This window comes from Carettochelys insculpta, chromosome 7, assembly GCF_033958435.1.
Source record: "Carettochelys insculpta isolate YL-2023 chromosome 7, ASM3395843v1, whole genome shotgun sequence".
NCBI lineage: Eukaryota > Metazoa > Chordata > Testudines > Carettochelyidae > Carettochelys > Carettochelys insculpta.
In genome coordinates this window covers 30602342-30626714 of record NC_134143.1, presented here as the reverse complement: position 1 = coordinate 30626714, position 24373 = coordinate 30602342, and the positions used below count along the sequence as shown (strand labels likewise).

Genomic DNA, 24373 nt, shown 5'->3' with positions numbered 1-24373 from the left:
CCACCACATGGAAATAATCTGATTTTTTTTAAAAGAGTTGAATGGGGAGGACAGAATAGAAGGAAAACAAAGAATAAAAGAATCAAAGAGATTAATGTGGCCTTTTTCCAGAAAATATTTCTGGGACCCAGAGATGAAGAGAGGTGTATGTCTGTACTCTGAAAGGCTGGGGAGCAGGGAGCTAAAGCAACCAGATGTCCCCATTTTATAGGGACCAATATTTGTGGTTTTTTCTTATATATATATATGGCTTATTACCCCATCCCAATTTCACACACTTGCTTTCTGGCCACCATACAGGGAGAGGAGAAGCGCAACAGACAGGTGCTGGGAGTCGGCCAATCTAGCCACACATACATATGTGATTGGATCTGATTCTCAGCTGGAGGTTACAAAGGAGGGCCCCAGGGCATGAGAGAGTCTGAGACTGATGGACAACTGAGCATATATTCTCCTATACAAGCTGATATTTGTACAGTACATCCATTTTCTAACAGGGTCCATATTATGTATCATGCATGGCCTTAGATCTACTCTGAAACAAAGACAGAAAAAAATATAGTAATAGTGGGCGTCAAACACAGTTAACTCACATGGTTTACTGAAAAAACAAACAGTAATTAAAAAGTAATCACAGTTCTAATCTCACTTAAGCAATAGAATATAATCAAAGTATATTAAATATTTTGGATACTTTCCTACATTTTCAAACATTGATTTCAATTACAACACAAAATATAAAGTATACAGTGCTCACTTAATAGAATTCATACAAATATTTGCACTGTCAAAATGATAATGTATTTTTCAATTCACCTAATACAAGTACTTTAGTATGGATCTCTATTATGAAAATGCAGCTTACAAATGTAGACTTTTTTTTTTTTTTTTTAACATAACTGCACTCAAAAATAAATTAATGTAAAGCTTTATCACCTACAAGTCCACTCAGTCCCACTTCTTGTTCAGCCAATCACCAAGACAAACAAGTTTGTTTAAATTTATAGGAGATAATGTTGCTCACTTCTTATTTACAAGATCACCTGAAAATCAGAACAGGTATTCAAACAGCACTTTTGTAATGAAAAATAAATATAAAGTGAGAATTGTACACTTTGTATTCTGTGTTGTAATTGAAATTATATTTGAAAGTGTGGGAAACAATCAAAAATATATAAATACATAATAATCTGTAATTAACAGCACAAATTAAACATTTTAATCATGTGATTGCGATTATTTTTAATTGCTTGGCAGCCTACTATTAACACATTTAACTGAACTTGATAAGTCATAAGATAAAGTCAATTAATCTATTTTAATTTGTATACCTATTTGCAAAAACACCACAAATGAATCAGTATACCTACTAGAGATGAACCAATGTAACCATTAGGTTGGTCATGTGATCAGGTTCCTGACCTTGATACCCACTAGCTGTGTCCACACTAGCCCCTTCCTTTCAGAAGGGGCATGTTAAGGACTAAGGTTGGAAGATGCTAATGAGGTGCTCCATGAATATGCAGTGCCTCATTAGCATAATGATGACCGTGGCGATTCGAAAGTGCTGCTTTCGAATTGCACACCGCCCATGTAGGTGGGGGGCCTTTCAAAAGGACCCCCCTAAATTCAAAAGCCCCTTATTCTTACTTGGCTAAGAAAAAAAACTAAAACCCTGAAAAACTGGGTGACAAATTCATAAAACAACAGTAGTGGAGAAGGAGATCAATTGAACACTTCAAAAATTGATTTTTGGAAAAAGAACATGTGCCGCCCTGTATCACACTATACATGGCATTAGGTCATGCTGAAGCAATGAGTCTACTGTAGTACGCTAAGATACAGTGCTAACTAACAACAGGCCTCCCCAGACTGACTTGTTTTGCATTGGCAGTGGCTCTAGTTTCGGTGTAAGCTAATAATGGGCATTTCTTGTTGCTCTCCACACAAGTTACTTTGTGTGGTCATTGAGCAAATCTCTAACATGTTTGTACAGATGTGCTTAAATATTTGTCTTTGTTTTCAATTTTCTCCAACAGTATGCATTCTTTTGGCCACAGCAGTAATGAGGGCAGCTCCCTTTCCACTTCCATCTTCAGACAGCATGAAAGTCACATCACACTGAGGAGCCAGTTCTTTCACTGTTTCCTGTAAAATTCTAGAAAAACTAAAAACAAAAAAAAAAAAAAAATCACTTAATATGTGGGGTGATCATTTATCTTGCTTTCTAAATTACTTAAATCGCCACCTAATTTAATTTTGTGATTCTGAAATTTGTAGTTTGCTGATTCTATGCTAATGGTTACCATAATGTATACCCAGATATAAGGATCCCATTTTATTCACATCCTTTCTTCACTAACGCAGACTAAAAAGATTCGTTTCACCGCTAGGCAGCAAGGGGCCAAACAAACAAGACAGTGTACTAATCGACACCTTCCACTGGTTCTCCCCTCCCACTTCAATATGTTCTGCCTACTACAATAGGAAATAGAAACAAATTCTTGCATCCTGCAAGATGGCGAGAGAAGGGGATTCATTTCCTCAGAGGGGAGTATGTGTCATTTAATGATGGTTCCATCTTGTGCACACAACAGCAGGCAACACTGGTTTCCAGATGCCTTTCATAATAATAAGCACCCGAGTCACTAATCTAGCCAGCTGTTTGCCATCTCACGCATAAGTGGCACTTGCCCATCTTTGTCATAGTTCACATTTTCAGGTTTCCCATCTTTCCGACCATCATGAGCTGAAGTTAAGTAGAGAAGTCTCATATTTTAGAAACGATTGAGGATGATAGACAGTCTCCCTTCTGTCAGATGGGTCTTCTGATGCAGTTAGTCTGGCAGCAAATTCGACTCCTCCCACTACAATTGTTAGGACTCATTCATGAAACATGAATGTAACCTTAGCAACTTACATAAAGTCCACTTCAAAAAGGCCAAAGTTTTGGCCAAGTCATCATCAAAAACATTAAAGGTCCAGAATGCCAAAGTTTCACTCAGAACCATTAGAAACTTCTGCTGTAGGATTCCATTATGAAGATTTCCTCTTGACTGAAGTTATTTGGGGAATGGGTTTCACCCCCTAACTGGGATTTTAATGCATTATGGTCATCCAGAGGTTCATAAAAAGGAAATGTTTAAGCATCATATATGGGCAAAATGAAGCAGAGAGGTAATGTGTTTGACAAACACAGCTGTTGGCTTAGCACAGTAATAGAGTTGACTTACTATAATAATACACTGATAATACGCTTTATATTGCATTATTATTTAACGGTACATATATTTGTATTGTATTCTCTTCTAGGGGCCAACCAGTTCAGTATCCATTGTATCTATGCATTTATATTGTATTACTAAATCAGCTGCAGGGATGCACATTCACTTTTTGAAGATAACCTTTCAGTTTCTGTTATCTGAACCAACTACAGGTACTGAATATAGTTTTCTTCAGAGACTCTTAAATCAACAAAGTACTCACTGTGGGTGTAGTTTGTATAAAGTTCCATCCACTCCAACAGTGATTTTCAAGTGCTCGAGATTTCTGTTTTCTCTCTTCTTCTCTACAATAGCAGCCAGTCCTGCACCACACAGCTGGGCAGCTCTCTTTGAAACAGCACCACACACTTCTTTTACAATAATGCTGTCATCACAAGTGCTGTCCAATCCAAGCTGCTGCAGAATTTTTCTGACCTGAAGAAGGGCTAGCCGGTCACTGTGTTTGCACAAAAACAATAATAATTTTTGGTGAGGGGATAGTGTGTGTACTTTTGGATTTTTAGTCTTAGAAATAAAACTGAATCATCAGAGATTAGCTCTGGAGAAAAGCATAAAACATCTTTCATTTTGCGGGTGGTTTTGATCAGAATCCAAATTTCGCATTTTGAGCTGTGAATACTGCTTAACAGCAGTCAGGTAGTTTGTCAAAGTGTGTTCAGACAACTCACCACCCCAGTGCCTCCTGCTGGTCACTCAGGGAATAACTCATATCAGCCTTTGGAGTGCCCCCTTCACGCCAATGTCTCACCCACTTTTACCTGTTATCTGTTCTCCACCAGTTGTCCAGACTCATGTCCTTCTCTGACTGCAGAGCCCTTCACTTAAGGTACCGCCCCATGGTAGTGTCCAACACTCTGGGCTCCTCCCCACCTACAGAGCCCCAAACCCCAATACACAACTTGCCTCAGAGACTCACTGCCAGGCTTCATCTAGCCCTGTTCCTCAGGGGCAAACTGCAGTGTGAAATGACCACTCATCATTACCAAAGGGGCATGGACCTGCTGCCTTCCTGCAGCCCAAGTACCCTCAGGCCTTGTCTCATGCCCTACGTCCTAGAAGTGGGGTGAGGCCAGACCTCCCCAGCATGGCCTGCCTTTCCCCAGAACTGTTTGGCTCAGAAAGCCTCTGTAGCCTCCCTGGCAGCCAGGTCTCTCCTGCTCAAGATCTGGAGCAAGAGTCTCCTCTCCTCATCTCTAGCTGGGCCCTAATTGGCACCTAATTGCCTCACCTGCTGGCTCCACAGTCTCAGCTCTCCCCCAGCACTGAGTTTAATCCTTAAACCTCCTGGAGGGGGATGACCACCCCACTGCACAAATACACAAATAGTTTTTGGTACCTTTCATTGCAAGTCAGTAGGAATTAGGCACCTTCATTATCATTTCTGCCTTTGAAACTCTCCCACCAGTGGGTCACAAATCAGACACCCTATTTTTTTTTTAGCATCTTTTCCTTAAGGATCTAAAAGTGCTTTTAAACAAATTGGGTGGGGACATTTCATATAGCTTTGAAAATCATGCACAAGCACCCACACATGCATACACTCAGACGTTAAGGGCAGTTCTTTTTTATAATTGAGTGCCTTGGCAAATACTGTGATGGAGATAAAGGCTGAGCGTAGTGGTAGGGAGGCATGGTTGGGTAATCAGCATGAGGATAATCACTTCTAACAATTACAGAATAATTTTGTAATTCCTGCCCCGCCCCTATTTTTACAGGCTTCATGGAAGGGGAATGGTCCACATTTTTGTTAGAGAATCACAGAATCATAGGACTGGAAAGGCCCTTCAGAGGTCATCTACTCCAGTCCCCTGCACTCATGATAGGACTTAAGAACAAATCCTGTCAGATCAACCTGATAGCTTTTTCTGATAGGAGAACAAGCCTTGTGAATAAAGGGAAGCAGTGGACATGGTATACCTAGACCTAAGCAAAGCATCTGATACAGAATTGCATGACCTTCTTATCAGTAAGCTAGGGAAATGCAACCTAGATGGGGCCACTATCAGGTGAGTGCATAACTGGTTGGATAACCATTCACAGAGAGTAGTTATTAAGGGTCACAGTCATTCTGGAAGGAAATAACAAGTGAGATTCCGCAAGGGTCGGTTTTGGGACCAATTCTGTTCAATACTTTCATCAATGGTTTAGATAATGGCACAGAGAGTAGGTTTATCAAGTTTGCAGATGATACCACAGCAGGAGGGGCTGCAAGTACTCTTGGTCACGATAGGTTCAGAATTCAAAATGATCTGGACAAACTGGAGGAATGGTCTAAGAGGCAAATAGGATGAAGTTCAATAAGGACAAATGCCAAGTACTCCACTTAGGTAGGAACAATCAGTTTCATCCATACGTAATGGGAAGTAACTTCCTAAGATGCTACTGCATAAAGGGATCAAGGGGTCATAGTGGGCCACAAGCTGAGTATGAGTCAACAGTGTGACACTGCTACAAAAAAAGCAAACATGATTCAAGGATAGTAACAAAGAGGAAGCCGTGCTAGTCTATACACTATCAAAACAAAAAGCAGTCAAGTAGCACTTTAAAGACTAGCAAAATGGTTTATTAGGTGAGCTTTTGTGGGACAGTCCCACTTCTTCAGACCATAGCCAGACCAGAACAGACTCAATATTTAAGGCACAGAGAACCAAAAACAGTAAGCAAGGAGGACAAATCAGAAAAAGGTAATCAAGGTGAGCAAATCAGAGAGTGGAGGGATGCGGGGGGGGGGAAGGTCAAGAATTAGATTGAGCCAAGTATGCAGACAAGCCCCTATAGTGACTCAGAAAGTTCCCATCGTGATTTAAACCATGTGTTAATGTGCCGAATTTGAATACAAAAGCCAGTTCAGATGTTTCTCTTTCCAAACCTGTGCGATAATTCCTTTTCAGTAACACGCATACCTTTAGATCATTGACAGAATGCCCCATTCCATTAAATTGTTGACTAACTGGTTTGTGGCTCTGGAGTGTTTTGATGTCTGTTTTGTGCCCATTGACCCTTTGTCTAAGGGAGTTAGAAGTCTGTCCAATATACAAAGCATCTGGGCATTGTTGGCACATGATGGCATATATGATGTTAGTAGAGGAGCATGAGAAAGTGCCCATGATTCTGTGAGTAACCTGATTAGGTCCAGTGATGGTATTTCCAGAGAAGATATGTGGACAAAGCTAGCAGTTGGCTTTGTTGCAGGGAAAGGTTCCAGGACTGGTATTCCTGGGGTATAGACTGTGGCTTTTAGTGAGGATCCTCATGAGATTGGGAGGTTGTCTGTAGGAGAGAACAGGCATGTCATCCAGGGCCTTCTGGAGTGTGGCATCCTGATGAAGGATAGGTTGTAGGTCTTTAATAATTCGTTGCAGTGGTCTGAGTTGGGGGCTGTAGGTGATGACCAGTGGTGTTCTGTTCTTGGCTTTTTTAGGCCGATCTTGGAGTAGCTGGTCTCTGGGTATTCGTCTGGCCCTGTCAATTTTTTTTTTTTTTTTTTTTTTTATACTTCTCCTGGGGGGTAATTCAGGTTTATGAATATTTGGTAAAGTTCTTGTAGTTTTTGGTCTCTGTCAGTTGGATCAGAGCAAATGAGATTGTACCTAAGAGCTTGACTGTAAACAATGGATCTAGGTCACGTGTGCAGGATGGAAGCTAGAAGGGTGTAGATAAGTATAGCGATCAGTAGGTTTTCGGTACAGTGTGGTACTGATCAGGCCATCCTTGATTAGTACTGTAGTGTCCAGGAAATGTATCTCTTGCATGTTGTAATTGAGGCATAAGCTGATGGTGGGGTGTAGATTGTTAAAGTCTCTGTGCAATTCCTCTAGAGCCTCTGTACCATGGGTCCAAATCATAAAGATGTCATCAATGTATCTTAAGTAGAGGAGTGGTAATAGGGGACGAGAGCTGAGGAATCGTTGTTCCAGGTCAGCCATAAATATATTAGCATATTGTGGGGCCATGCAGGTGCCCATAGCAGTTCCACTAATCTGGAGGTATAAATTGTCCCCAAAACGGAAATAATTGTGTGTGAGAACAAAGTTACAGAGGTCAAACACCAGTTTGGCTGTGGTGGCATCAGGGATGGTATTCCTGATTGCTTGTAATCCGTCTTTATGTGGAATATTAGTGTACAGAGCCTCTACATCTATTGTGGCAAGGATGGCATTATCAGGAACTTTTCTGATGTTTTGTAATTTCCTCAGGAAGTCGGTGGTATCTCGGATATAGCTGGGAGTGTTGGTGGCATAGGGTTTGAGGAGGGAGTCCACATAACTGGATAGTCCGGTGGTAAGGGTGGCAATACCTGAAATGACAGGACGTCCAGGGTTTCCAGGTTTGTGGATTTTGAGAAGTAAATAGAATAGTCCAGGCTGTGGCTCAGATGGTGCGTCCGAGTTAATGAGGTCCCGAGTAGCAGCAGGGAGTTCCTTCAGTAGTTGTTGTAATTTCCTTTGGAATTCCAAAGTGGAATTCTCTCTGATTTGCTCATCTTGATTATCTTTTTCTGATTTGTCCTCCTTGTTTACTGTTTTTGGTTCTCTGTGCCTTAAATATTGAGTCTGTTCTGGTCTGGCTATGGTCTGAAGAAGTGGGACTGTCCCACGAAAGCTCACCTCATAAACCATTTTGCTAGTCTTTAAAGTGCTACTTGACTGCTTTTTGTTTTGATGATTCAAGGATACACTAAGAGGAGTGTTGCAGGCAAGACACGAGAAGTAATTCTTCTGCTCTGCTCTGTGCTGATTAGGCCTCACCTGGAGTACTGTGCCCAGTTGTGGGCACCACATTTCAGGAAAGATGTGGAGAAATTTGAGACGGTCCAAAGAAGAGCAACTAAAATGATCAAAGGTCTAGAAAATATGACCTTTGAGAGAATATTAAAAGAATTGGGTTTGTTTGGTTTGGAAAAGGAAAGGATGAGAGGGGAGCTTCTGAGCACCTAAAAATGGAATAAATTGCCCACAGTGATTATCTCCATCATCAGAGATATTTAAGAAAAAAAATTGATAAATATCTAATAGGGATGATACAGATGGTGCTGGGTCCTGCCATGAGAGCAGGGGACTGGACTTGATGATCTCTCAGGGTCCATTCCATTTCTAGTATTCTATGACTATCTAATTAGATGGTGACTATACTGACAGTGATACTTCCAGTTCTGATGATGAAAACTTTGTACTCACAAATGACATTTCAATGCCACTACCTCAGAAGGAGGAGGTCATTAATCAGGACACAGAAGTGCCAACAGTAATGATAGATACAGAATCCGTGCTCAATTTACAGACAGTGCAGGCAAAAAATAAAGACCTTGGATATGCTGCACAGCAAGAGCAAGAACTTATGGCTAGCACAGGACAGAGTGAAACAACATGGGCATCAGATCCTGATATTGGACTTGTTGAAAAGAGCAATGTTCCTCAAACGCAGCTGCTTCTGAAAGTTAGTTATCAGAGGGCTAGCCGTGTTAAGTCTGTGTCTGCAAAACCAATGAGAAATCCTGGCACCTTATAGACTTACAGATTTTTTAGAGCATAGGCTTTCGTGGGCAAAGGCCCACTTTGTCAGATGGCACCCGACCTCCCCCCCTGGAGCCCAGGAGAAGTGGCACAGACACGGCAGTGAAGTGCTTTCTGGCCAACAGCTGCTGTCAGAAAGGGTCAGCAGGGGGAGGTCCCAAATATGGGACAATTAGGCCCTTTTAAAAAATAAGTAGACACCCCTTTTTTGGCATCCCAAATATGGGATGGATGGTCACCCTATCTAGTTGTGACAACCATACACTAAATCTTGTTGGCTTTGATTGTGTTGAACCATGCATGCAAGGAAGCAATCACATACTTTGACACAATCCAGCTGTGTTATAACCTCTTCAGTAACAGTCCTTGAAAGTGGGAAATTCTGAAGCAGCATTCGCCTGTTTCCCTTTACAGCATGTTGACAATGAGATGGTTAGCATGAACTGATGTTAAATCAGTTGCACAGCGTTTGGACTCTGTGAGAAAAGCTTTAAGTGAGCTTGACTCTTACTCTCACAGCACAGGTTCACACTGAGTTTAAGTCAATTCAGAAGTATACATCTAAATTTGAATGCATTTTAAGGTGGGTGAAGCTGCTAAAAAAATGATCCACAAAACTAACCTTGTAACTGAAGCATGCAGTGCTATGTTTGATGTTGAGAGGAATAACACTGAACCACTTCCTAAAGATATTCAAAAGATTGGTGATCAATGGGATGCAATCCTTTCTGAGCCCAGACCAGTAGCACAGGTTATTGATATTTCATCTGACTTTTCCACCAATCGCAGCCCAACATCTCATTCTGATACAGAAAGGCCCTATCGAGTCAATGTTTTTTAGTTTTTTTTGTTATTATTGACTCCAACAAATCTGCTCTTATATGTCAAGTTGAGTCACTGCAACAAATTTGTCCCCTTTTTGGATTCCTTTGGGAGTTCAGAGAGCTTAGTGATGAAGATCTATGTACACTGGCTGAACAGTTTGAACAAGGGTACAATGATGAAATTTCAAGAGATCTCTGTGACAAGATTGCCTCCCTGAAACTTATATATTCCACCAACTTTACATTTGACTACAAGCCAAAATAACTCCTTCCAGAAATACTCAGTCTCATCCTGTCAACTGCGTTTCCTAATATCACAACTGCACTATGTACGTTTGTCAGTTTCCCTGCATCAGTGCCTTCAGATAAATGTACATTCAACGTGTTTAAAAAAAAAAAAAAAGTAAAAATATCATCATTCTACAATGGGACAAGAACATTTGACTGGGCTTGCAGTGCTTAACATTAACAGAGATGTTGCATGTAAATTTGATTTTTCTTTAATTATAAACAAGTTTGCACACAACAGAGCCAGAAAAGCATTCCTAAAGTGAAGAGCTTTGTTTGCACTGCAAATTCACAATTAAAGTGACATTTTTAGCATACAGGCTATTGGTATAACAACTTAGTTGTTAATAAATAAATGTCTCAAGTGTTCATTTTCATATATTCTTCTGGTTTCAGTACAGCCCTGTAGATGAGAAGTTAGATGCGTTGGGGCATGGGGCTAGGGTCTCTATATTCAAAGTGGCCCAGGCCCCTCTCATTCTCTGAGAGGACCTGGACAAGGATTTCCCCACAACTCTCTCCACCCACAGCAGTTCTGGGGGTGGAAAAGAGGTGCCTCTCTCCACCACGCAGCTCCAGGGCTGGGGGAGAGGCTGAGATCCAGCCCTTGACAGCTACCATGTAACCATGCAGAGAGAAATTAGGTCTCATTGTAAGCCTGGGTAGTCACTGAACTATCTAATGTACAGAAAGGTTATCTTTAAAATGGATGTAATACTCCACAAGAGCAATGTACTATGCCAATGCAAGTTCCCAGTGCAGACCAGGTGACCAGCCATCACACAAATTCCATTCACTGCAATAGGAGCAGCTCCCCTGGGAAAGACTTCAGCATTTAGCCGAATATATTTTTCATTTCCTTACCTCCATAACTCCTATTTGTACAGGAGCAATTGGCAATGGAAAAAAGACAGAAACCACCTCACTTCAATGAATTACCTTTCAATCTGAGACAGGAATTTTGTTTCAAATATGCCTCGTGTCCTGAGCGATTCCGAAATATGGCCTCTGAACAGAAGTCCGTGTTTGGTTAAGTCAATCACAATTTGCCTCACTATTTCACCCAAATACATTCCACTGGTCATTTTTTCATACCTGTTTTATAAAACATATAAATAATAATTCCAAATAATCAAAAGACAGCCAATTAATTCTGTTTAATGCCATTGGTCGTACACACTATAATCACCCTCTAAAAATGTTAAAAACTCAGGAATTCCACTACCTGAACTCACTGCTGCTTGGTTGTAAAAATCCACATTGTCTGTTACAATCACTTCAAGCACAAACACTAGTTACAATATTTCATGTGCTTTAAAAAGACAAGTTAGAAAGAAAACACACAATATTAAATATAATGCAGTGGTTGAAATTAGAAGTAATCTAAAATGGGAACATTTTATCCACCTTCCCCGGCCTTTTCTTTTGGTAGCAGATATAAATTGGCTCTAAGGCTTTGCCTGCACTACCAAGTCTTGTCACCAAAAACTGCTTTTTGGAAACAAAACAAAGAGAGCGTACCCACTGCAATGCAACTTCTCTTGGGGAAAATGCCCTGTTTCCACAAGAAAAAAAATTCTACCCCTGCAAGAGATATTTTTCTTTTCCCTCCCTTTATTTAGGATGACCATCTGTCCCATGTTAGGCAGGAGGGTCCCATATTTGGGACACCAAAAATGTGTCCCTACTTATTGTTTAAAAGGGGCTAATTGTTCTGTATTTTGGCCCTCTCCTGCTGACCCTTTCCACCAGCAGCTGCGCAGGCATCACTTCCCTGAGCCTTGGGGGAGTGGCAGGAGCGGGGGCATCTGCCATGTCCCTGCTACTTCCCTGGAGCTCCCCAGGCTCCTGGGGTGGGCCAGTGGTTGCTGCCTCCTTCCCAGCTCCCTGGGGCTTGGTGGTGCTGGGAGGAGCTGTCCCTGCCTGCTATATCTCCCCGTATTTGGGATGGGAAGATATGGTGGCCCTACCTTTATTGTCCAAACTGGCTTCTGCCAGTATCCCACAATGTCTGCCCCAATAGCTGTGCTGTCCTCAGTATAGAGAGTTCACTGACCTACTTGTGATTCTGCTCCCGGTAGCTGAGGTGGCTGTGGGAGAATTTGGCAGGAATCCCAAGATACGGAGATCAACTCTGCCTTCCCCCAGCACGACACTGTGGGATATATACCTACAGTGCATTGATCACACTGTCCATGATGGTGCCCCCAGTGTGGACATGATCTGTTACAGAGGGAGGAAGTGTGAACGCCCTCTGATTTTTGTTTTGTCAGCTTTTGCCTGCTGACATAAGTTTTGTCCTCAAAACTTTGTAAAGTAGACATACCCTGTTTTGTCTACACTGGCAACTGAGCAAAGCTTTTGTTGGTCACAGGTACTTAACCTCCCACCCCTGAGCAAAATGTCTTTGAAAGTTACTTGTTAAAAAAAAAAAAGAAAAAGTTCAGGTTTAGGGAAGCTGAAGTAATCTATTCATCATTTAAGAGCAATAAAATCCGCTTTACCTCTGTTTCCCAGGATTTAATGAACCTTCATCAACTTCTTTGTCATATTTTGTTCTGATATTATCAATGCACCCATTGTCACCAAATCCTCCCCATTCAGTGTTGATGCACATTTTCCCTTCAGTCCCTTCCACAATTTCAATATTCTTCATCTCTTCCATGTAGCACACATTGCTGCCTGTTCCTAGAAGAAAACAACAGGGCTTCAGTCACATTTAGTGAAAGCGCAGCTGAAATGCACAGAGGAAAATGTCTACACTGTGCAATATTTAAATATCACCTCTCCTGAACCAGAGCTGAATTACAAAGATATCCCAAGGCACTATCAGCAATTTGGCCTTTCTGATAGTGTCTTCTAAAGCACTGAAATTCAGAACTGACATAGGTTTTCCATAGAAATTACAAGTAGTGGAGATTTTCTATTACACTGAGCAATGTCCTCTTGGGGATCTCACTGAAGAAAGGGAGAGGGATGAGGCACAGAGTCAGGTGACTGAACACTACCCTATTGATATTTGCATCACATTTGGAGGCCAGACAAATCACACTGCTATAAAATTATTTGGTCCAACCATATTTGGTTTTATCCCATGTTCATACTTCTATGTATCTTACTTTCTTGATCAGCTGGTACTACACACTGGCCAGACATCTTTATCTGCCAAACTGCAATGCATCCTGAATCTTTGTGCTTAGAGGATACACCAGATTCACAGCTGGTCTCTGCATGTGGACACATTCGCAAAAAGAACATAACAGCAGAATCAGAAATAGCGGAGTGGGCAAAGCACTGTCTTCAGTCCTTAAATTGAGCCAGGCCTTGTCAGGGCTGAGCCCTGGCGCCTCTGGGCTTGCCACGTGAATTATGGAAGAAAACTAGTTGCTTGAGATCTGGCACCTAATTGTCTGAGACACAGCACCTCCTTAATTACAAATTAAGTGATAAATTAATCATCTTCCTTCCTACAATATTAGCTACAGTCACCAAGGCTTCCCCCATTATTTTCTGCTTTAAACACCCTCCCCATCCTCAATAGCATAAGGCTTAAAGACTACCCGCTAAAAATGTAGCATTAGTGGAAGAGGTGAGATATCATCCAGAATGTGTCACAGCCTTCCCCAACTGTATTCACAGGCCCAGAGTTAGGTACTGAAAACAATAAAAATCACAAGCTGTCACTTTAAATCACGGGCCAGCTCACAGGGTACAGCTTTGTAGGAAAGTGTGCCATCAGTCACACTTCATTCTACACCTTACAAAGTTAGGGGATGTCTTCGCTACTGGGAAGAGTGATACTACCATGGTAGGGACAGGCTAAATCGAACTCACAGGGCTTCCGCCTTTGGTGCCCATACTTCTGCCCCTCGCTGAGATAAAGAGTAAGATCCGTCCACCTCCCCCAATGGAGATGAAGCAGAAGCTTGATTTAAGGTACATTGACTCCAGCTACGTAATTAGCATAGCTGGAGTTGCATATCTTAATTCAATCTTTCCCTTTAGTGTAGGCCTGGCCTTAGCTGCAGAAAGCTACAGGCAGGTCAGATGAGCTGAGCAGCCTATTTTGTTGCCCCCAGTTTGGGGAGGGGAGAACTGTAACGTGTACTGAATTCTAAGAAATAAAGTAGTCTTATTTTAAAGTTGTCCTGTAGAAAGTGTTTAATGTTTGTATCCCATTTATCTGTTTTTATGCTGTGAAAAACAACATGCCACCAACCCAAAGACTGAAAATTAGTGAATGCCATTCCCCTACAGCCTGGTGCAGATCATTACCACTGAGCTATCAAGCTGGCATGAATTCTCCAGACATTAACAATTCCTATGAAACAGCAATGAAGGGTCCTGTGGCACCTTATAGACTAACAGAAAAGTTTTGAGCATGAGCTTTCGTGAGCACAGACTCACTTCATCAGATGCTGGTCTTGGAAATCTTCAGGATCAGGTATAAATAAGCCAGAGCAAGGGTGGGGATAACAAGGTTACCTCAGTCAGCAGGAATGAGGCTTACTACCAGCAGTTGATCTGGAGATGTGAACACCAAGGGAGGGGAAGCTGCTTCTGTATTTAGCCAGCCATTCACAGTCTTTGTTTAAGCCTGAGCTGAGGGCATCGAATTTGCAGATGAATTGTAGCTCAGAAATTTCTCTTTGGAGTCTGGTCCTGAAATTTCTTTGCTGTAGGATAGCTACTTTTAAGTCTGCTACTGTGTGGCCTGGGAGATTGAAGTGCTCTCCTACGGGTTTTTGTATATTGCCATTTCTCACATCTGATTTGTGTGCATTTATTCTTTTACGTAGAGACTGTCCAGTTTGTCTGATGTGTATAGCAAAGGGGCATTGTTGGCACATGATGGCATAAATTATATTGGTAGATGTGCAGCTGAATGAACCCACGATGGTGTGGCTGATCTGGTTAGGTCCTGTAATGGTGTTGCTGGTGTAGATATGTGGGCAGAGCTGGCAACGAGGTTTGTTGCATGGATGGGTCCCTGAGTTAGAGTGACTGTGGTGCGGTGTATAGTTGCTGGTTAGGATTTGCTTCAGGTTGACAGGTTGTCTGTGGGCAAGGACTGGTCTGCCTCCCAAGGCCTGTGAAAGTGGGGGATCATTGTCCAGGATGGGTTGTAAATCCCTGATGATGCACTGTAGAGGTTTTAGCTGAGGACTGTAGGTGATGGCTAGTGGTGTTCTGTTGGTTCCTCTCTTGGGCTTGTCCTGTAGTAAGAGGCTTTGTGGCACACGTCTGGCTCTGTTGATCTGTTTTTTCACATCCTCAGGTGGGTATTGCAGTTTCAAGAATGCTTGGTAGAGATCTTGTAGGTGTTTGTCTCTGTAGGAGGTGTTGGAGAAAATGCGGTTATATCTTAGTGCTTGGCTGTAGACCATGGATCGTGTGGTGTGTCTGGGATGGAAGCTGGAGGCATGAAAGTAGGTGTAGCGGTCAGTGGGTTTACGGTACAGGGTGGTATTGATGTGGCCATCGTGTGTTAGCACCGTGGTGTCCAGGAAGTGGATCTCCTGTGTGGACTGTTCCAGACTGAGGTTGATGTTGGGGTGAAAGTTGTTGAAGTCCCAGTGGAATTCCTCCAGAGTCTCCTTCCCATGGGGTCAGATGATGAAGATGTCATCAATGTAGTGTCCTCAGCTAAAACCTCTACAGCGTGTCATCAGGGATTTACAACCCATCCTGGACAATGATCCCCCACTTTCACAGGTCTTGGGAGGCAGACCACCCACTGGGACTTCAACAACTGTCACCCCAACATCAACCTCAGCCTGGAACAGTCCACACAGGAGATCCACTTCCTGGACAATGATCCCCCACTTTCACAGGCCTTGGTAAGATTGGTAAGATTTATTTTTCTGTTACAAATCACCCAACCATTTAAATATTTTGCTTTCATTTTAAACAAGACATTTGACTGTATTTTACCTGCAATAAGGCCAATTTCACAATCTGGATCCTCATAGCCACAGGTCATCATTGTCCCAACAGTGTCATTTACCACTGCAACAATATCCAAGTCAAACTCCTGCAATGGAAATCACTTTACTTAAAAAGGATGCAGCTGCTTTAACAAAGCAAACAGGTAGGAATAGAATTCCTTACATTTCTGCGTTTAATGGCCTCTCTCAGCATATCAACAACATCCTCTCCTTCGCAGTCTGTTGCCTTGAAGCCTTTTGTCCACTCCACAAGTGTTCCCTATAACAGAACATCAATAAAAATTGCAAATGTAGTTGGATGTGAATCCTGTGCACTGAATTGGGCAAGGGCCTGTGGGAAAATCAATATGTATGTATGTAATGAATGACTAACATTTGCACAAGGTGACTGAATTAAGGTTGCACAGGTAACCTTAATTCCAGCATTTCCTAACATTTGAGTGTTTGACTTTTGCAAACTCATAAGGTGCTTTTAATGTCATTTTTGATATGTAGTATTGTAAAACCCAACTTCCACTGTGTTGCTGCATGGAAATGACTCCACTGTTTGCTGTTAACAGCTTTTGTCCATGGTTTATTAAGATTCTGCACTCCATGCTTACATCACAAACAGTGGTTCAATTTGTTAAGTAATGTGCCTAAATACTAGACATTACCCAAGGCGAAGGTTATTACCAGAACAACAGGGACACAGTTAGAATGGAAGAAAATAGCCTCACATATGCCATTATTATCCAACTAGCCCGGGGCATCATGGGGGGGAATTTAAGGAAAGCAGCCCCTGTCCAAGAACCATGCCACTGCAGGACATGGGCTCCTGCATCCCCTCTGCCCAGGAGTGTGAGGATGTAGGACACTTTATTTATGCATCTCTGGCTCTGCTGTTTCTCTGAGGATACCCTCTCCCATATCGCCCTGCTACCCTGATTATAACTTCACTTCTGTCTCCTCACAGGCTGCCTATTCTTTGCTCTATCACCTAGGAAAGCTTCACTGTAAGAGCAGCAGAGCTAAAGAATGACCTCCTGCTGTAAAGAAACAAGCATAAACATTGCTTAATTACACTTTAAAAACTTTCCTATTTTTTTCCTACTCTCTAGTTTTGGGGAATGACAGTATCCCAGGGTGGGGCACCTATTCTTCCATTTAGTTCCACTTTGCACTTAGCTGACAGACTTTTCTTTACAATAGGCTGCGTCAGATTACTAGGTAAGGCCCAGACAGTCGCACACATGTCGATTCCTCAGCAAGATAGCAGATGCACTTTTGAATTCTAAGGACTCTTTCCCAGAACACCTTTGCTACTGGATACTATATAGAAACAACAAATCTTTGCTCTAAACAGTAAGCCATTTTATAGCTGTCTCTCTCCTGTACAATCCTGGTCTTCCAACTGGTAAGTAATCTTAGCTCCTGTTTACTTTGTAATATTTATGAGGTTAGCAGTGTCTCAAACTTGAGTACCTTCTCTGAATGTTGCAGAGGTGATGTTTATACTCAAATCCTCAGAGAGCTGAGCTGAAATTTTGCAAAGTGAATTTCTTAAGACTCTAAGTAGACTGCTTAATTATTTACAGTAAATATAATTCTTGTCATAATTTAAACACAAACTGTGAAACAGGTAAATTACCTGCAAGGAAGTAGGTGGGACAGGAATGCATCTCAAAGAAGTAGATTCAGCTTTTGCTGCTACTTGGTAGATTGCTTCAATTGCTCTTGTGCGTGATAAGAGAATCGTTCCAATCCTTCGTATTTATTCATAAGCAGGGGTGAAAGTAACAAATTTCTTACAGGCAGTGTACTATAACAGCCTTTCCCATCCCCACCCACCAGCCCTTGGGGGGGGGCGGGGCAGGCCACTACAATCAAACAGTGCCTGTAAGAAATGTAAGCGTTGGGTGTAGTGCTGGGGGGAGGGGTGGGGAGAGGTTCACAGCAGAGGGATGGGGTGGGGGGGTGTCAGGATGTAGGGGGTTGGGATGTGAGGCACAGTTCCCTCTAAGATTTTACATCCATGAGTGGAGTGAGTTTTGTCGTTAATCCTGAGGTTAATCTGTGCTTGTTCAGATGTATGTCACCACAGCACCACGCTCATCAGTTACTAATGAAGGTGTTTTTAAAGCAGGTGTGTGCAAACTCATCCCGGGGGGAAGAGGGGAGCCCAGCTACACACACAGAGGGAAGGGGGGGAGCCCAGCCACACACCCCCCAGAGGAAAGTGGGGAGCCCAGTCTCACCCCCTCCACACACACACAAAAGGGGGAGCCCCCAGTCCAACCACATACATGCACACACTTCTACTCCACTAGCTTGGGAGAAGGCCTGAGGGCTGACTGCCCTGAGCCCTGCCCATGAAGCCGGACCTGTTCCCACCTTGCCCTGGCCCCTAGTGTGGCTGTCAGCCTCACTATCTCCCCAGCCTGAAATGCCGACCCTGCCACTAGCGGTTCATTGAGCTCCCCCCCAGTGTGTTGTCGTTTTCCCAACAACAGGATCATCATCATGAAGGGCCAGAAGTTTCACAATCACCTAACAAACATGTTCAGTCTGGTCAGAAGACCTTGTCTGTTATCCCTCCTCTTATCAGGCACAAGAGCAACTAGAGCAGTCAAACAAGTAGCAGCAAAAGCTGAACCTACTTGGAGATGCATTCCTGTCCCACCCACTTCCTTGCAGGTAATTCACCTGCTTCATCGTTTGTGTGTAAATTATGACAAGAATTATATTTACTCTAAATAATTAAGCAGTCAACTTAAAGAGTCTTAAGAAACTCCCACTGCAAAATTTCAGCTCGTTTGATGAGTGATACTGGGGATTCTTATCTAGGTTCCCCTGTGGTTTGTTTTAATTCAAAGATAAATAATCTGATTCCACTCATGAAGTTTTAAAGTTATGCTAGAAATAACTCACTTTCCATTTTGCAAGCGGTGTTATACAGACTGCTCAATATGACCCAATGACAATTTCTGAGCAATGCTGAAATCATAGCTGTTAATTACACCAAGTTTTCAAAAAACAAGATGAATTTGAAATAGAAAATTCTTGTCACAGGAAGACAGTAAACAAAATGACCCAAAGAGTACAATCCCTGAATTGGATTTATAGCTCATAGTCTGTCATTGGGACTGCATTCATTAACCCATCACTCACAAGTTTGCTGCATATTTAAAAGGCAGAGTGAGAAATAATTCTCAGCTATAACCAAGTCCTTTGGCTGAAGATGCAGTGTGTATGGCTGTTTTTTATTGTTGTTTTGGGGGTTGAGGGATTGTACAGCATTAAAATAAATGAAGCATTCAATCTCCTTTTCATTTTTATAGAGTGTATGACGACATCTACACTAGCCCCTTCCTTTTGGAAGGGGCATGGTAATGAGCGAGTTGGGAAGATGCTAATGAGGTGCTGCCATGAATATGCAGTACCTCATTAGCACAATGACAGCCACACGCTATTCAAAAGTGCCTCATTAGCATCCTCCCAACTCGCTCATTACCATGCCCCTTCTCAAAGGAAGGAGCTAGTGTAGACATGGCCTATGTGTCAATTCAGAAAAGGAAGAAGTAGTATCATGGAAACCTGTTTGATGATCAATCAAAATTCACAGATGTAGACCCTTCACTCTGAAGGGCTAAGTTCAGCTCTTTTCAGTGGTGCACCACAAAAAGAAATAAGTGTAGTGTGAAAGTAAGCACCAAGTATAGATATCATTTTATTGTCATTTGAAGACTTATCTCCATAACTATTATGGATCTGAAGAAGAATGGGAAATCTTTAAAACAAAAGATAATTATTCATCACCATGGCTTGCTCTTCTGAGAAAGACATTCAGTACTACAAAAGTCAACCCTGACTCTTCTCACAAGGGTAGCTTTGTTAGCCTCTATCCACAAAAAGGGCGAGAAGTCAGATTTTTCAGAGCATAAGCTTTCATTGCATGTGATGAAGTGGGTCTTTGCCCACGAAAGCTTATGCTCCCAAAAATCTAAGACCCACTTCCTCAGATGCAATGAAAGCTTATGCTCCCAAAAAAATCCGTTAGTCTATAAGGTGCCACAGGACTTGTCATTGTTTTTCCTGACTCTTCTGACTGTCACTCGACTTCACAGGTCAAATTCTACCACCTTGACTTATGTGGAGTATCACCCTTGCTCTGTAAGTAATCAACTGGCTAAGTTAACCAGTATTCAGTATAAGCAAGAGTGGCAAAATGTGACCATATACTCTCTTAGAATATTTTTGTGTATGTGTGGGGTCTTTTTATCTCTGTTTGGCTATGTCTACACGTGCAGCCAACATCGAAATAGCTTATTTCGATGTTGCAACATCGAAATAGTCTATTTCGATGAATAACGTCTACACGTCCTCCAGGGCCGGCAACGTCGATGTTCAACTTCGACGTTGCTCAGCCCAACATCGAAATAGGCGCAGCGAGGGAACGTCTACACGTCAAAGTAGCACACATCGAAATAGGGATGCCAGGCACAGCTGCAGACAGGGTCACAGGGCGGACTCAACAGCAAGCCGCTCCCTTAAAGGGCCCCTCCCAGACACAGTTGCACTAAACAACACAAGATCCACAGAGCTGACAACTGGTTGCAGACCCTGTGCCTGCAGCATAGATCCCCAGCTGCCGCAGAAGCAGCCAGAAGCCCTGGGCTAGGGGCTGCTGCCCACGGTGACCATAGAGCCCCGCAGGGGCTGGAGAGAGAGCATCTCTCAACCCCCCAGCTGATGGCCGCCATGGAGGACCCAGCAATTTCGACGTTGCGGAAAGCGGATCGTCTACACGGTCCCTACTTCGACGTTGAACGTCGAAGTAGGGCGCTATTCCTATCTCCTCATGAGGTTAGCGACTTCGACGTCTCGCCGCCTAACGTCGAAGTTAACTTCGAAATAGCGCCCGATGCGTGTAGACGCGACGGGCGCTATTTCGAAGTTGGTGCCGCTACTTCGAAGTAGCGTGCACGTGTAGACGCAGCTTCTGTGAGGCAATTAATTCACATAAAGACCTGTCCTGAATATTCTTTTTGACCTTGTTTCTCCTCTCTTGATGTTCACACCTCCACATTAGTTGCTGATAATGAACCACATTCTCCTTGACGGAATTTATCTTGTCAGCTCTGGCCCTCCTCTTGACTGGAACTCTCTCCTTTTCATGAACCTATAAATTTGGACTCTCCTCTGGAGCCCCCACTCATGCATCTGACGAAGTGGGTCTTGGCCCACAAAAGCTTATGCTCCAAAATATCTGTTAGTCTATAAGGTGCCACAGGACTCTTGTTGTTTTTGAAGATACAGACTAACTCAGCTACCCCTCTGATATTTAAAACCTTGCAATTCTCGTAAAAAATTTACATTTTTATATGCTGGATTTAAAATTCTGGGCTTGTACATTAAATGTCTGAACAGAGAATAGTTAAAAAAATCCACCAAAATGATCCAGCAATTTTCTACTAGGAATCAGGTCTACTATAGCTGTTCAACACTGTTTGGTGTTGCAGTCCTTACCTTATCAATGCTAGCTTGCCTGCAGGGGAAAGAGAACGTGAAGCCCAAAGGGAGACGTGCACCTTTAATTCCCATGTACTCCAAAAAATCTGCTATGCACTGCACAATGTGATCAAAGAGCTGGAAACATAGAGGCAGTGTGTAAAAGTCAGAACACATTTAATGGAAAATATTGTGACAAAAATTAAATAAACCCTCCAGTAACTCAGGGATTGCATTTGTGCAACCCCTACATAACTTGAATTTTCGTGCAAGTCAAGGGGATATTGGAACCAGGCTGCAGCCTGGTTCCTGGCTCCTCTGTGTCTGAAGGTGCAAGGAAACTGACCAACCCAGCAGGCCTGGTCTGTTTCCTGGCTTCCTGAGTGCTCCCAGTCTCCCTGCTGTTTGCCACTTGCTGGACTCAGGAAACTGACCAGCAGCCTAGGTCCCAACTCCCTTTCGTTTGCAGAGAGGGGAAACTGAGCAGGACAGCAGCTTTGTTCAGTTTCCTGACTCCCAGCTCCCCTCCACTCCTTGGAGCCAGGAAGCTAATCAGGACTTGCTGCTGTTGTTGGGGTGGCAAAAGTCAGGCTGCTGCCCCTGACAGGAGCGGTTTCCCCACCACAGTCAGAGACTGCAGTTGCATTAACCTGAGACACATGCAGCTCGATTAAACAAACACTGGTCTGTACATTACCTCTTCTCCTGTTCCTTGCATAATTTCCAAAGGAATGGCAAAGATTTTATTGTACATTCTCACAGATTTTCTTCTCCCACTTCTAATTTTTACAAGCAGAACTCTGAAATTCGTTCCCCCAAGATCAAGTGCAAGGAATTTTCCTTTTTCTAAATCAGAAAAACATATTATTTTCAGTGCATCTCAGCAGTTAGACACAGTACGTCTGCCTACTCACAACAGGCAAGATAGCAGGGCCAATACAGCATACCAAAAATAATAGATCAGAGCAGAAAATTCCCAAGTTTAAAAGGTGTTCTAGAACGGAAAATAATATATCAAAAATTCTGTATAATGAGAATTCCAAAAAATTTTTTAAAGAAAACTTTCATTTTGTTTCAGCCTGCCTGGTGTGAAGCTCAGCAGTTCAAGGAGCCTGAGAGCCAGGAGTCTGAGGGCTTCCACGCTTCCAAAGAGCCAGATGAGGCTGGAAAGCCTAGGAAACATGCCTGCAAGGCAGCCTGCCCCAGAACTATGGGCTTTGGGAGCTCCAGGCAGTCAAGGAGCTGGGAACTTTAAAACCCAGGGAGACTGGACTGTAAGGAGTCCCAAGAATTTCAAAAGAAGTGTTAATTCTGATGAATTAGCAATTTCCAGCAGAAAAACATTCCAGAGGAAAATTTCCATCCATCTCCCTATGTACCCTCACGTTTTGTGAGGCTTGCTCAGACCCCTACCTGTTCCATCTGGTGTTCCGCAAACATATGTGGGTAACATTTTCACTGTGGCAGTCGCATGCATTTCTTTCTTCAATCCGTAGTCCAGCTCATCCCTCATTTTACTTTTCACGTCAGTAAGATGCTCCTTAGAAAGCTGAAATGATGCTAGAACCTCATCAATCCGTTTCCGCTGAGACACCAGTCGGCATGCAACTGCCGTTACCATTGCTGCTCCCTTCCCGCTACCACTCTCAGAGAGAAGAAATCGGACATCGCAGTTTGGGACCAACCTTCTCACAACTTTGTGCAGGCGTTTAGCATATCTAGAAGAAAAATCATTGGCTTAGACTCTTGCAGAACATTATGCACATAATATACATGGGGAAACTATACACGTCTATAATAAGCACACACAACTCCACAACTACAAAAGCAAATTAAGCTAAATGCAGCCTCAGAAATTAGTAGGGGATACGGATGTGCAATGCTTGCTTTTGGCTTATCTGGCAGCTTCAGTTCTGTTACTTAGGGGAGATGGCAATATCTCCCCTGAGCGAATCCATACAAATAGGCGACAGTGAAATCACATCTTAAAGTCTTGCTACTTTGGCACATGTAAGCGGGAAGTGGAGTCTGGGGAGAAGGGAGGTCCCATATGACTCAATGTGGAGAGTGAACAGATGGGCTTTAGTCAGACCACTTACAACTTGCCACCTTCTCAGTTTTGTGGACGTGTAGGTATAGACTCAAATGCAAGCTTTGAATTCAGGCCCCTTTTTCTAGAATGCCCTGACTCTGAACACCCTAGAATTTGGTCAAGTTTGATTTAGATTACATTCTGGATTCAAGCTTCTCAACTCAGGTACCTCTCTCATTAAGAGGGAATAGCATTATAGCTAATAAACCAAAGGTTCAAAATAAAGAATTTAATTAGGATAGAGGGTCAGTTTGAAAGTTCCATGCGACAGATCATAAAAATCTATTTTCATTTTTTTGTTTGCTGGTGGGGGGCGGGGGGGCTACTTTCACTTGTTCTACAAAAAATTCTACCATCTCTATAGATTTCAAGGCCAAGTACTGCTTCAGAAAGGTGAACGGTACGTAAGCTGCTTTCTCTCCCCTTCTCCTCCCCAACCCCGCCGCAGATCTAATATGAATAACCTTTGCAGAATAACACAGGCAAAATAATGCAGCAGTGAGGCAGCTTACTTACTGAGGGTGTGTTTTATACAGTGTTCCATCCACTCCAACAGTAGTTCTCAGTCGCGTCAGTTTTTTATTTTCTCTAAGACGGGTCAGTATTGCTGCTAAGGCAGCAGCGCAGAGGTTTGCTGAGCGAAATGAAACAATGGTGCAGACGTGCTGAACAGCAATGCAGTCTTCTTCAGAGGGAGTCAGGCCAAGTTCCATCAGTATCTCTTTAGTGTTTTTGAGACCTTCTTTATGTCTAAACAAAGGATTTATGCAACTGCAGTGGTCAGTTGTGGCTCTGCAGACAGCCCATGTCATAATAAATAAATACAAAATTCATTCTGCTCAAACAAAGGAACATCCATTAACCAGAACGATAGTTACAACTGGACACAAACAGAAAATAAAGCAGATTTCGGTCATAAGCTGTGTTCCCTTTA

The 24373-nt window shown here is 42.7% G+C and overlaps 1 protein-coding gene across 1 annotated transcript in view; it reads right to left on the bottom strand.

The window, feature by feature from the left end:
• Nucleotides 1–237: 237 nt before the first annotated feature.
• LOC142016089 (hexokinase HKDC1) overlaps nucleotides 238–24373 on the bottom strand; it is a 45506-nt gene continuing 21370 nt past the window's right edge. Inside the window, exons 9-18 of the mRNA XM_075000243.1 lie at nucleotides 23956–24189; nucleotides 22761–23065; nucleotides 22045–22193; nucleotides 21366–21485; nucleotides 16021–16116; nucleotides 15844–15943; nucleotides 12414–12597; nucleotides 10849–11004; nucleotides 3487–3720; nucleotides 238–2167 (exon numbers count right to left, since the gene is read on the bottom strand). Coding sequence (XP_074856344.1) covers nucleotides 2023–2167; nucleotides 3487–3720; nucleotides 10849–11004; nucleotides 12414–12597; nucleotides 15844–15943; nucleotides 16021–16116; nucleotides 21366–21485; nucleotides 22045–22193; nucleotides 22761–23065; nucleotides 23956–24189 — 1723 coding nt within the window. The 3' untranslated portion in view covers nucleotides 238–2022. The remainder of the gene's footprint in view (nucleotides 2168–3486; nucleotides 3721–10848; nucleotides 11005–12413; nucleotides 12598–15843; nucleotides 15944–16020; nucleotides 16117–21365; nucleotides 21486–22044; nucleotides 22194–22760; nucleotides 23066–23955; nucleotides 24190–24373) is intronic.